Source organism: Vombatus ursinus, unplaced genomic scaffold (genome assembly GCF_900497805.2).
Source record: "Vombatus ursinus unplaced genomic scaffold, bare-nosed wombat genome assembly UNPS02000582.1, whole genome shotgun sequence".
NCBI lineage: Eukaryota > Metazoa > Chordata > Mammalia > Diprotodontia > Vombatidae > Vombatus > Vombatus ursinus.
In genome coordinates, this window is record NW_020940360.1 from 37333451 (window position 1) to 37346899 (window position 13449).

The 13449-nt window shown below is 39.4% G+C and overlaps 2 protein-coding genes across 3 annotated transcripts in view; one reads left to right on the forward strand and one right to left on the reverse strand.

Annotated features, from left to right (window-relative positions):
* The window catches only part of AK9 (adenylate kinase 9), a 141820-nt gene extending 138946 nt beyond the window's left edge, over positions 1-2874 (reverse strand). Inside the window, exon 1 of the mRNA XM_027855923.1 lies at positions 2800-2874. The gene's annotated coding sequence lies outside the window, so the exon portion shown is untranslated. The remainder of the gene's footprint in view (positions 1-2799) is intronic.
* Positions 2460-13449, forward strand: part of FIG4 (FIG4 phosphoinositide 5-phosphatase) — a 128965-nt gene continuing 117975 nt past the window's right edge. Inside the window, exon 1 of one of the 2 annotated variants that reach the window (XM_027855937.1) lies at positions 2460-2665. In XM_027855937.1, coding sequence (XP_027711738.1) covers positions 2603-2665 — 63 coding nt within the window. In that variant the 5' untranslated portion in view covers positions 2460-2602. Of the gene's footprint in view, positions 2666-6971; positions 7030-13449 lie in introns of those variants that run through there. The other variant, XM_027855943.1, reaches the window with a different exon arrangement.

Consider the following 13449-nt stretch of genomic DNA (forward strand, 5'->3'; position numbering starts at 1 on the left):
CCTCATCTTTCTAGCCGTATCTTACACTATTTTCCATTGCTGACTTTGTCAAGTCACTTAATCCTGTTTGCCTCAGTTCCTCATCTGTAAAATGAGCTGGAGAAGGAAATGGCAAACCATTTCAGTATCTTTGCCAAGAAAACTGCAAATGGGGTCACAGAGAGTCAGACATGACTGAAACAACTCAACAACAACGATAATTTTCCAACACGTAATCAAAGCATGTGAACAAACAATTTTCAAAGGAAGAAATCCAAGCTATCAGCAACCATATTTTTTAAAAAAATCTTCTAAATTACTAATAGAGAAATGGAAAGCAGTCTGGCAGAAACTAGGCATATACCAACATTTCACACTATGTCAACTCTGAAAAATGACCAAAAAGTCACAGAGGTTATACAACTGCTGTTATCTCCAAAAATATCAAAGAGCTCATGGGTAATCACAGCTATAGTTAACTCTAAGGAATAAAATAAAATAAAACCAAAGAGCTATTGTTAGCTCTTTGTAACCATTGTTGGTTACAAACAAAAAGCTTTCTTAATTCCATTGGAGGAGGGACATACCAGGGCCTGCTCTAGTAGGAGACTTGCTTTAGTGTGGATAAATGTCAATACATATACCAATGGTTATGCTGTGAGCTATTGCCCTGACAAAGAGGGGTAACAGCTACAATGAGACAAGTTTGATTCATAACAGGGCTTCATGCCCGGAACACGGGTAGTACAGGTGCTTATTCAAGCTCAGAGACCACCTGGCGCTGTTGTGAAATAATTCTGGGATTTTGCTGCAGCAGAGTTCATCCAGAGGGTGAAAGCAAAGAATTGTTGTTATGCCAAACTCAGGGCCCAGGTTGCTTGCTAGGCCTTAGCTCTGGAAAACAGGGTTTCTCCAAATAGTAAAAAGAGAGGGGTGGTCTAGATCCTGACAACTATATACCAACATAACCTTAAAGTGAGTACATGCATTAGACATGAAGGATTATACAATAAGCAAATTAGTGGTGCATGGAAGAAATTACCTATCAGTTCTGAGGATAGGGGAAGGGTTCATGACCAAATAAGAGATGGAGAGGGTCACAGGAGGTAAAATGGATAATTTTAATTACATAAAATTTAAAAGCTTCTGCACAAACAAAACCAGTGCAGCGAAAATTAGAAGAAAAGCAAGAAAATGGTAAAAAATTTTTGCAGTAAGTTTCTCTGAAAAAGACAACATTTCTATAATGTATAAGGAACTGAGCCAAATTAATATTGAGCTATTCTCCAATTTATAAATGGTCAAAGGATATGAACAGGCAGTTTTCAGAAGAAGAAATCAAAGCTATCAAATCATATGAAAAAATGCTGTAAATGCTCTTATTAAAGAAATGCAAATTAAACCAACTCTGAGGCACCACCTCACACCTATCAGATCGACTAAGATGATAGAAAAGGAAAATGATAAATGTTGGAGAGGATGTGGGAAAATAAGTTCACTAATGCACTGTTGGTGGAGCTGTGAACTAGTCTAACCATTCTGGAAAGCAATTTGGAACTATACCCAAAAGGCTATTAAACTATACATACCCTTTAACCCAGCAGTACTGCTTCAGGGTCTGTATCCCAAAGAGACCAAAGAAAGAGGAAAAGGACCTCTATATACCAAAATATTTACAGCAGCTTTTTTTCCCCTCTTTTTTTGGTGGTGGTGGTGGTGGGAAGAATTGGAAACTGAGGTGATGCCCACCAATTGGTGAATGGCTGAACAAGTTACTGTATATGAATGTGATGGAACACTATTGTGCTGTAAAAAATAATGAAGGCGATGGTTTCAGAAAAACCTGGGAAGACTTATGAACTGATGCAAAGTGAAGTGAGCAGGAAGACAATTTACACAGTAATAGCAATATTGTAGAGATAATTTACTGTGAGAGACTTAGTAACTCTGATGAACACGATGACCCACCACAATTCCAAAGGACTCGTGCTAAAAAATATTACTCCACTCCAGTATCTTTGCCAAGAAAACCCCAAATGGGGTAAGGAAGGGTCTGACACAAGTGAAACGACTAAACAGCAACAACACTTACGAAATCATTCAAAACGTATTTCCCTATTAGCCAAGTTCAAGTCAAGTCTTAAGAGTTCATTCTTCAATGAAAACTCATGGGATGAGGATGGGAATGATCAAGAATAACCATGGCTTTGAAGAGAACACCAAATTCCTTTCTCCTCCCAAGTAAATTTAATTTCTCTCCTAGTAGGCTATGCAAAGAAATCAAAGAAATAGATAGGCTGTGCAAAGAAATCCAACCAATCCACAAGCACGACAGAACAGCAGCCAATCATCGATCACTATGTCCCGCCCACCCTCCCGTTCCCCTTAAGAAAGATGGCACCTCCCCCCTCAGCGTGCAGTCGGTCACCCAGCCTTTGCCCGGACTGGGGCGGAGCCTCACTGTCTAGGGTGATCCGGATGTAGCGCCTCTGTCACTACAAGCGCCCACGGACCCCGGGCGGGATGCCCACTATGGCCCCTTGTAGGTCTGGTCCGCTGGATTGAAGGCTCGACGCGCCTGCCTTTGTCCTTCTGTCCCCGTCCCCACGCCGGCCCCGCCAACATGCCCACCGCGGCCCCCATCATCAGCTCGGTCCAAAAGCTGGTGCTCTATGAGACCAGAGCTGTGAGTAGTGACCGCGGGTTGGCCCACCCGGGGCGTGGGGTGGGGGCGGGGCGGGAGTGTTCACACTAAGCGGGGGGGATGGAGCGAGGCCAAAGGACCCGGGTTCGAATCCCGTCTCTTTGCTGTTTACTCACTTCTGTGACTTTGAGCAAGTGACTCCTCCTTCTCGGAGCTTCCCATTCATAGGGACGTAGCTTTAGAGCTGGGAGGGATTCCAGAGTCCTTCTCGACCAATCCTCTTATTTTACAGATGAGGAAACTGAGACTCGGAGATGCTAATAACTTGCTCAAGGCTTCCACAGGTAGTTAAGTGGCAGAATCAGAATTTGAACTCGGGTCCTCCGACTCCCAAGGCCTCTCTCTTTCTTCCGCCTGTCAAATAAGAGGGTTATGCTCTATGATTTTAGAGCCCCTTCTAGATCAAAATCTGTGACCCCTAAGTTTCCCTTCCTGTACTTCCTCAATCTCAGTCACAGTTCTGGGGAAGTCAGCCTTCCTCTGTTCTGTGTCATGTGAAATCCATGTTCAGAGTGAAAACTTTGACTTAGGACTTTCTTCTGAACTTGAAACTTAATATATTTGGGCTTTAACATATCATTATGGTTGAGGGTCTAAGGCCCTATGGAGTAAGAGGAATATTGCATTTGTTAAGTCCTGATTGTTTTTTTCAAATATTTGTTAAATCAGGAGTATACTAGCAACAAATGACGTACACTTACAAAAGCTGCTTAGGGCATCCACAGAAATTGCTCTTGTGATCTTTTAAGTGCAATCATTCATTTACAATTCATGTAATATCTGTAGGAATACTTGGAATACAGGTGTGAAATCTGTTTTGAAGTCCATGTTCAAAGTGAAAATGTTCCCATTAGGATTTCTGAACTTGAAACTTTATATATTTGGGCTTCATGTTAAAATATTATTATGATTGGTATTTAATTGGACTGTTAGCAGCAGTAGTTAGCTTTTTTCTTTCCTGTTTTGATTGTTTGAAAATATTATGATTAGTGTTTAGTTGGATTCTGCTAGGAGCAGTAGCTAACTTTTTTCTATCGCCTTTCATTGTTTGTATCTCCTTTGTTTTGTCTTTATATAATTTCCCAGTATTTTTTTGAGTGAATAAAATAGTTGTATTTTACTTGTAATATTTAAACAGTTTCCTTGCACCTTTTTGGGACAAAACATGTAATACAAAACATTTTAATTCCTTTAAATGAATGTGAAAAATTTCACTAGTAAAATGTATTTTGCAGGGGCTTATGGAACCTAGGCAAAACCTTGTGGATTTGTGTTGACTGAAGTCAACTCACTATTTCTCTTTATGAATTGAAGCATATTGATTGTAATGATTATTGTTCAGTGTAAAATGTTAAAGTATATTGCAGATTGCTCACTCCCATAAGAAAACAATTGTATATTGAAATCTTGCTATAACACTTTTATATACCATATAATTGGGATTTAGTAAAGGTTGTATCTTTTCCAGGGGAGTCCATTTTAGGGCACAGCAGAAAGCTTATCATACACTCACAAGAGAATTTTGTGACATGAACCCCTAGGACAGCATTATAGTGAGTTTCCCAGTATATTTAAATGCTTGGATAAGTGTTATGTCACTTGTTGCCAGTATACTTCTGATTTAACAAATTGACTTAAAACTTGACTAGATCCTGGCCAAAAGACGAGATGGTAAAATATACTTTATTAATTAAAAAAAAACTTCAGATAGTACCTCATAGTAAAAGGGATATTGATGTTTATAAAATCCGAAACAAAAAGAGTATCATTTTAACACCAGACCAACCTTTTTGTTCTTTCTGTAAAGTTCACTGGCAGTTGCTTCCTGATTTAGGAACATTGCTATAGTGCCAAAACGCTACTCTTGTGTTGAGTTAAATTTCATAACTACAGAGGACACTGCAGGTCAAAGGTACTGATTGTAGGTGACAGGCTCCATCTATACAACTATAAATAAACTGGAGAGGCTCCTATGGTTGTTGTCTTTCCCTTATCCTAACCCACCGGTTACTGTGTTCTTTTGGTGTTCATGCGCTGTATGGACTATTGGCAGAACACTTTCCTGTGTAGGAATTCACCTGTGTCTCTTCCTATATCTGACTCCTCCTACAAGCTCTTTGAGAGGAGGAGGAAGGTGTGTTTCACCTCCACTCTTTTGATGTCAGGTTTAATTATTGCCTTGATTGGAGCACTAATGCCTTTTAGTGTTTTTCTGTATTATGGTATTGTGTTCATTGAAAAAATTGTTTCACTTTGCATCAGTTCACATTGGTCTTTCCAAGCTTCTCTAAATTTATGTTTATCGTATCTTAAAACGCAACAATATTCTATTACATTTTTGTACCACAAATTGTTCCATGATTTCCTGGTTAAAGAATACCTACTTTGTTTCCAGTTTTTTGATAACACCAGAAATGTTGCTATAAACCTTGTTGTCTTTTCCATCTGTCTTTGACCTCCCTGGGGTTTATGCCTCATAGTGCTATTAATGGGTCAGAGGGTTTAGTAACTTTTCCAGTGTAGCTGGAAATTGTTTTTCAGAGCAGTTGGATCAATTCACAGCTACTCCATTAATGTATTAGTATATTTCTCTTCCCACATTCCCCCGACATATACTATATTTTTGTCTCTTGTCATCTCTGCCAATTTCTGATGTGTTAAAAGATGTTTTTTGAGAAAGTAATTTTATTGTAAGGCCAAATTCATTAAGAATATTTGAACAATGTGCTATTTTTCCATGTACTTTTTTTTCATTTGCTTGGGCTTGTATAGCATTAGTGTGTTCTTTTAGTGTTGTTGCATTTTGCTTCTCATACTGCTACATCCGCTTCCCTATTTTTGTGTTCCAAATCTATTAATTTAATTTTTGACTTCCTTAGAGATTCTCTCCATTGTGGATTTCATTTTTTCTAATTTTTTAATTGAATTTTAAAATTCTGCATTGAAAAGCCTAAGTTCTCACCTATATTAATTTCTAACATCTTTTATAGATTTAATTTCTCCTTTGACCAATTTTTGTTATTATTTCACCCTCTCTTGGAAGCCTATAGGATTCTGTATTTCATTAGACGTTGGTTCATGTTTCTTTGTCTTATAATATTTGTCAAGAGAGCTTTGTGTTCAATTTGAGAATCTACTGCTCATGCTTCCTTCAGGTTTTAGTCTCTTCGCTATTGATTTAGCAATGCTTGTTCTCTGGGCTTATTTTTTTTTCTTAAAATCTTTGATGTTTTAGTTTTGAAGAGGTTAGGGGTGCTGAGAGCTTAAGTATGCCAAGATGGTGTTGCCTGGCACGAATTCACACACTCGAACCTTTTCTTAGTTAAGTGGTAAAAGTTTATTGTAACACTTTAGCAAAAGTGGGCGAAGTTCCAAGGGAACCTGTGAGCTAATGAGGTTGGTGCTGGAGATAATATAGAAAAGGGACAAGGGAAAGGAAAGCCAAGGATGCTAATTAGATAATCCAGGGACTTCCAGGGATATATTGGGGGTCCAGGTGTCTTTGGGAGCAGGCACCTATAATCTGTGGATGGAAAAATGCAGTCAGTCTGCAGAGATAACTTTGTTGATACCAGACATTGAAGGAGAAAAGACAGTTTTTGTTTAGCTGCCAAAGGCATGGACCTTGGGGATCTGGCATGAGAGAGAGTCCTTGGGCCAGTCAGGGACAAAAATCCTTGGGCCACACATCCCTGTGTCTGTTCTGGTAAAAGGAATTACAGAGTCAGACCTGCATGTGTTCTACAGCAGAGGAAAATTTTTTCACAGGGCAGGGGCCTACTGATAGGTTGGGAGGCTTCCAGAGACATGATCTTAGGGCTGTGGCCCTAGCACAAGCACCCCCATCAGTTTTTTTTTTATTGTATTCCCCCATGACTCTTATTCTAGCTTCTCCTTATTTGAGGTGGGTACATATAAAAAGCTTCACCGCCAGGCTGCCTCAGTCTCCATGCCTTAGGAGATATAGTGTTTACTGGCTTGTGTCCCTGTCCTGAGTACTCTTGGAGGGACAGGACCAGCCCTAATTAAGTTTCATTCTCCTTTCCTTTAGGCCCACTCCAGATATACACATTCCCCCCAACCCCTACCCCACTTCTTTCTTTGTGGTTCCTCTTTTTCTTCTCCAGCTGGACTAAATCAGCATCTATAGTTTTTAGAAGGGAGGAGAAAAGCATTGTGGTCAGAGTCTTTGTAACCTTGGTAGTTCCCTAACCTAGGTTTGGGCCCCAATCAGAAGGCAGCAGGTTTTTTTGCCCCTCTCTGCTTATTTCTCAGCTAAACATGTGATAGTCTGCAGTATGGTGAGGGGAGGGATCCCGACATGGACCTCGTACACAAACCTGCAGGTCAGCTTGTGTTGTTCTGAGAGTGTGTGAGATCATGGGGGAATGATGCTGAGTGAGGGCCTTAAGGATTTGAATTACCTAATGTTGGTTCATAAGGATTTTACTCTGTTGTTTTCTCTTCCTTGTTGTGTAGATTTAGCTATAATTGTTTATGTCCGATGCATGAATTCTCTTTCTGGAGGGTTAGAGAGTTAAAGGAGTTTGGAGAAAGTGCCCACGCTGCCGTGTTACTTGGAAGTCATGTGTTATAATGTTGAACAAGTGTTTTTGGTGACAAGTAATGACTCATATATATGTAAAACACTTTAAAGATTGCAGAGCCCTTCACAATTCAACAAACAAACCAAAACTTATTGTTTGTCACAATAGCCTCTTGAATTCAGTTCTGGAAGCATTCCTGGTGCTGTGCCTTCCTTCCTTCCTGAAACTTTGCACAATTCTTTGATGTAAATTTTGGAAATTCGTTTAAATTTATGGACCAGATGTTTTAAGTTGCACCCCAGCACCAGTTGGTTGTTGACTGTTGAAGAAGGGAAGCCTTCATGGGAACCTTCCTCTCTTCCCTGCTAATATAATGCAAAGTATAATCCTTGTCACCTTCCATGACTTCCACCTTCCAGTACCTACTCTGCTTCTCACCCCAGAGCTTCTGTCCCCTTCTACTTCCTAGATCATTTATACTTGCCTTTGGTTTTCTCTGACCTCCTCCCAGATATCCAGAGGGCTGGAGTACATGCTTGTTCTCTAGCACACAGGACTGGTACCAGGGACTTTTGATAGGAGAAGTCTACATTTACATTTTTTGATAAATGAGAGTGGGGGCTGGTTAGAGTGGAAGGAGGAGAGAATTCATGTTTTTGTTGCTTGTGCTTTGGGTAGGAGGAGGAAGGAAGGAGGGAGGAATTCCTGAAACTTCAAGTTGCAATTCTGAACTTTTTTTTTTAAACAGAAACATTATTTTATGTTTTATGGTGTTTTTTGGTCCTATAATTCAGCCTTATTATGGGTCAGTTTTCCAACAAACTGTCTGGGAACCCAAATACCATGTTTATAACATTAGTTCTAATTGATCACATAATCATACGATTTTGAACTAAAAGAAACCTTAGCTATCATCTAGTCTAGTCACCTCGTTTTATGGATGAAGACAACGAAGCCTAGAAAGTTTAGTAGCACTGAGCTCACATAGCTAGTTAAGCCACAAATAGTTAAGTAGCAAGATAGTTAAGGAGCAAAATCAAGACTCAAACCCACATTTTCTAACTCCAAATCCAGTGCTCTTTCTACTATGTATAGCACATTGCCATCTGTTAGTGAATGTAATAGAATCTTGATTGTATCCTTCATCCACCAGTTTGGACATTTATTGAATGTGGACTTTGTGTGAAGTGCAGTGCAGGGCACCAGGAGGGTGACAAGTAAGACTCCATCTTTGCTATCAAGATATTTACAATCTAATGTGGGTTCTAATATATGTGTGTGTATATGTATGTATGTATGTACATATATGCATAGGAGAACAAAGTGCTGAGGGAGTTCAGGTGATAGATTGTTTCCAATGCAGGGATGGGGAAGTGGGCTCAGGCTTTTGGGAAAGTTGACTTTAGAATGAGCCTTGACTTGTGAAGAACTTTGAACTTCTGGAAGGATGCATTCTGGTTGTAAATTGTATAAGATTCAATCACCAAGTAAGGAGGCTGGTTAAAAAAACAAAACAAAACAAAACACCACACGTCCAATGTTACCCTTTAAGGTCCTCACTCAGGAAAATTACATAATTATGTATATGAATAATTCTGACATTGCTCAAAACATTTTTTGAACTCTTTTGGAATTGCTGAGCCAATTAAGAACGGGGGGGGGGGGGGGGGGGGGGGGAAGGAACATAGCCCTGCTGCTTTACTGTAAACATGAAATTTTTTCTAATTAAAAAGTTACCTTAGTTGAATTTTTACCTTATTCACTAGACTTAGCTTTTTTTATTCATTAGATTTTTGACCCTTTATATTGAGTTGTGTAAATTTGATTTGATTTAATCCGTTTTCAAATGATAAAGATTTGCTACTTCTGAAAGCTACCGAATTCAAAGCAATGTGCCTCAGGCTTTGAAGGCAATTGTTGTAGAGGAATTCTAAAAAATATTTTGATCAAAGGCAATATCATTGGAATAAGTGTGTAGTCTCCCAAGGTGGCATCATTTATCTGGATATTCAAGTTGTAGTATGTTTGTTAAATTAGTCACCTATTGTCACAATTATGCATATAAAAGTATCATACCTGTGGTGACTTTCTATGTGTGTTAAAGAGTTGAACAGATAAAAGAAAAGAGAATTTCAAAAGTAAGAAATATGAAAAAGAGGGAAAAATATTTAAGTCACTGAAGCTGAAAATGGTAAAGTGAAGGTGTAGACAAAGATGAGGTCTTGTGCACAGGGTTTGTACCTTAAATGAGAACTTCTCATTGACTTGATACCAATTATTGGTCAAGAATGAAAAGCCCTCCAGTAACCCTACTTTTTCCCCTTGCTACCTGTCAAGATCTACTGTTGATCCCCATCCCTAAGTATTTGTTGTCTTGGTATATTAATTGAGCTGATTGTATTTTCTCAGCCTTAAATGATTTAGTTTGGCTTTTCACTTGCTAGTGTGAAATATCTAAAAATATGAGATAAACATTACTTATTAGATACCACTGACAACTTCTATAAAGAAATCATTAGAAACTTTGGGCTGGGTGGGAGAGGGAGAAAATTCTAGATAAGCCAATTCAGGACAGTTTTAAACCCAGAGATTCTGAGATTCATTTTGGTATATAATATTAAATCTGAAGTGACTAGATGTGAAAAATTAGTCAAAGAGTTCTTGCAAAAGAAGAGATAAAACAATTCAGAGGAAATTGTGCTTTTATGAAAAAAGTGCCTAGTATGAAGTTTTGTGGACACCAGAGGGCAGCAGAGATATTTGTCTTCTGTGTTCAGACACACTTTCTTCCCCTGCAGTATGAGTTGGCTAAGTCCACATGAGGTCGCTGTCATCCATGCTAAATGTTTAGTATTGAAAAAACATGAAAGAAAAAGGCTTTGTGGAATAAAATTTACAGATATGCAAATTCATATCCATTTCTCAAAGCCTTCTTCCTCAGATTTGCTTCTGAGGTAGGTGGGATTTCTCACCCCTAGAATTTGTAGTATCTAAGTATGGGAGGAGCAGATGTGTTTCTCCATACTATCTTCTAAAAGCCAATAGCAGATTTCAGTTAACCCACTGCCCATTTGAGGTTGGAGAAGAGAGGATGCCTAATGCTCATTTGTGCTGATCTTATTTTTAAAGTAGTTATAACACCAAATTTTACTCATGAACTTCCCTCATCTATCCTAAACCCTGCTATTCTTGCCAATCTTTTTTCTCTCCAAATAGAAGAAAGTAGGTTAATACTGGACATAATTGGTTGTGCCCCTTCTGGGATAAAACTCCACTATTCTCTGCCATTTAGAAAGTATGTTCTTCCCCAATTCAGTCATTGTTAGAGCCACAGCTCACTTTTGTTCTTCTTGCCTTTCTCTATAAGAGCCTTAGGGAATAAGGCTTTTTAGTAGCTTCACTATTGGAAAATAGGTCTATTTACTCTAATCAACAGAGAATTTCTTGTTTAGCAAGAGCAGAAATTGGGAGTTTTTTTTCTGACTCTCTCAGCCACCAAACTGTTTACCTGTGAAACATTACCTTACATTCTTACAAGCTGATTTATTTGTCTTCTTTATGGCCATTTCAGCAACCAAAATGCTCCCATATTAAAGGGGCAGTACCTTATGTAAATATTTGGTTGTTCACTCAAGTATGAAAATGCTGATGGGGATTCAAACTAGTGATATTATACTCAAGGAAATCAACTGTTGCATTTGCTTCACAAAACATCAGTTCCCATGTGCTCAGGATCATCCAAATTATGATAATGTGATAATATATTTTCCATTAAAATCAATCAGGTGTAGGATTGTAGACTTAGGGTTGAATGGGGCCTCAGAGGTCATCTAGTCCAGGCTTCTCATTTTAAGTGACGTGCCTGGGGGCCACATAAATGTCTGAGGCAGGATTTTAACTCAGGTCTTCCTGACATAAAGTTCACTGCTCTATCCATATTATCATGTTGTGATAAATTGGATGTTCCTGTTTTATAGTTTGGTGGCTGAGAGGGTCAGAAAAATAATTTTTGTTGAATAAAACCTGATAAAATCCATGTGTAAAGGAAGTTTTCTGATAAGAAGTAAGCAACTTGGTTGTCAAAAGAGACAGAAAATGAAAATAAAATGGATCAAATCATATAGTAAAGGAAGTAAGATCATGCCCCTTTTGCACACGAACAGTTTAGTGGCTGAAAGGGGCAGGAAAAGAACTTGTATGTACTAAAAACTTCTCAAATGTAAATGTGAAGAAACAGTTTCCACAGATACAGAATGCTGAGGACTGGTTAGAGGACTGAGAAATGGCTGAGGCTGTAGGACATTGTGGTCCTTCAGCACATTTGCATGCACCTGTTTTTAAGTCTTACAGGTGAAAACCCACGAAGTGATAAATAATTGTTTGGAGGCCATGGGATGGTTGACTAAGTACCGTTGATTTTATATGTAACAGGAAGGGAAGTTTGTGAATTTTAACCTTGTAAGGGAAACTTGATTCACTTGTGCCAGGAGGGCATGCTTTGAGCCATGAGAAAGAGGAGCTCAGCAGATGGGCAAAATCCACATCTGGCAAAGATCTGTGAAGAAGCCAGCCAAAGTTGAGTTAGCTGATAAGATTTCTGCATCTAATTCCCGTTGATTGGATAAACAATGATGCTCATTGGAAGATAGGAAGACAACTGACTTACGCTTTAGCACCATCTACAGGTGGGCAGCTAAATGGTGCAGTGGATAGAGCACCTGACCTTGAGTCAGAAAGACCTGAATTCAAATTCAACCTCAGACACTAGCTGAGGGATCCTATGCAAGGCATTTAACCCTGTTAGCCTCAGTTTCCTCATCTATAAAATGAGCTGGAGAGGGAAATGGTATCCACTCCAGTATCTTTGCCTAGAAAACCCCAAATGGGGTCACAAAGGGTTGGGCATGACTGAACAGCAAAAAAACCATTTACAGGTGGAGAGAAATGAGCCTTTCAGAAGTGCCTTTTGCTTTTTGCTTTTTTCTCTGGTCTGAAAAGGAAAAACAGAAAGGTGAAATACAGGCTCTGCAAGCGATTTGCTGGTGGATCAGCTGGCTGACTGCTGATTGGATGATGTAGCATCCTGGTGAGTGAAGTCTTGATGAGCTCTGCAATTCTCTGGCTGAAAGGAACTATTAGTCAATATCATAGTTCTTTCTGAGCAGTTTTTAAAGGGTGATTGTGAGTTAAATGAGCTTGATCCTGCTTCAACAGGTAGAGCAGTAGAGTGGTGAGGACTAGAAAGGGAGCAGTTAGCAGAGAAGGGTCTTTGTGTGGTCTAGATGGCCCTGAGCTGTACTGGTGAGTAGGGGGAGTGAATTCCTCCACAACAGGTTACCCCCCACATCACCATGAGAATATGAGTATAGCTGTGTGGTGGTAGTGGTCTTTTTCTGCTAGTATTGGTGTGGGTCTAGGTGAACAAGCCAGACTAGAGTATGAATTGTAGGGATCCCTACCATAATGAAGGAGATTACCAAGGAGATTTCCAGGTTAAATAAGGAGATGGCAGCTTCCAGCTGTGCTGGATGAGTCCTGGATGAGTTCAAGTCACCTGCCCCAGTTGAACTACATCCCGAGGACTAAAAGATCTGGCAAATGTGTTTCTGGGCCCCTGCGTGAAAAAGACCTGGTTTTGACTTTTGCCTCAGATACTCACTAGTTGTAGGATTGTAGGAAAGTCAATTAACTTCTTTCAGCCTCAGTTTCTTCATCTGTAAAATGGCCCCTGTCCCCAGATTATTATGAGGTGTGGTGGGTGAGCTCTGATATAACTGAGGAAACCAAGGTTTGAGCTTCCAAGCATGTGGATTTATTAAGCAGCACATGCCAATTGCATGAAAAATTGGTTCTAGGCCTCCTCAGCTTGATACTGGACCCTGAACTCAGGGGGAGACAAATTTTTATGCATTAAAAGAAAACAACAGAATACAAACCAGGATACAAGATTAGGTAATCTGATTTCTAATTGGAACAAAGATTAGGGATTCTCCGAGTTGGGAGGTAGAGAGCAAACAGGTACAATTCCCTGAAATCAGAAAAAGAGATATCCTACCCCCCCCCAAGTATCTGTATTCAATCAAAGGAACAAGGAAACAGCAACTGACCAGTGTGGGGCCAGTTTTCAGATAAGACATATGGGGTGCTTGAAATATATAATTGTGTGAAAACTCCTTGTATAAACCTTTGGATTTGATTGAGTTTCTGGTCAGTATAACC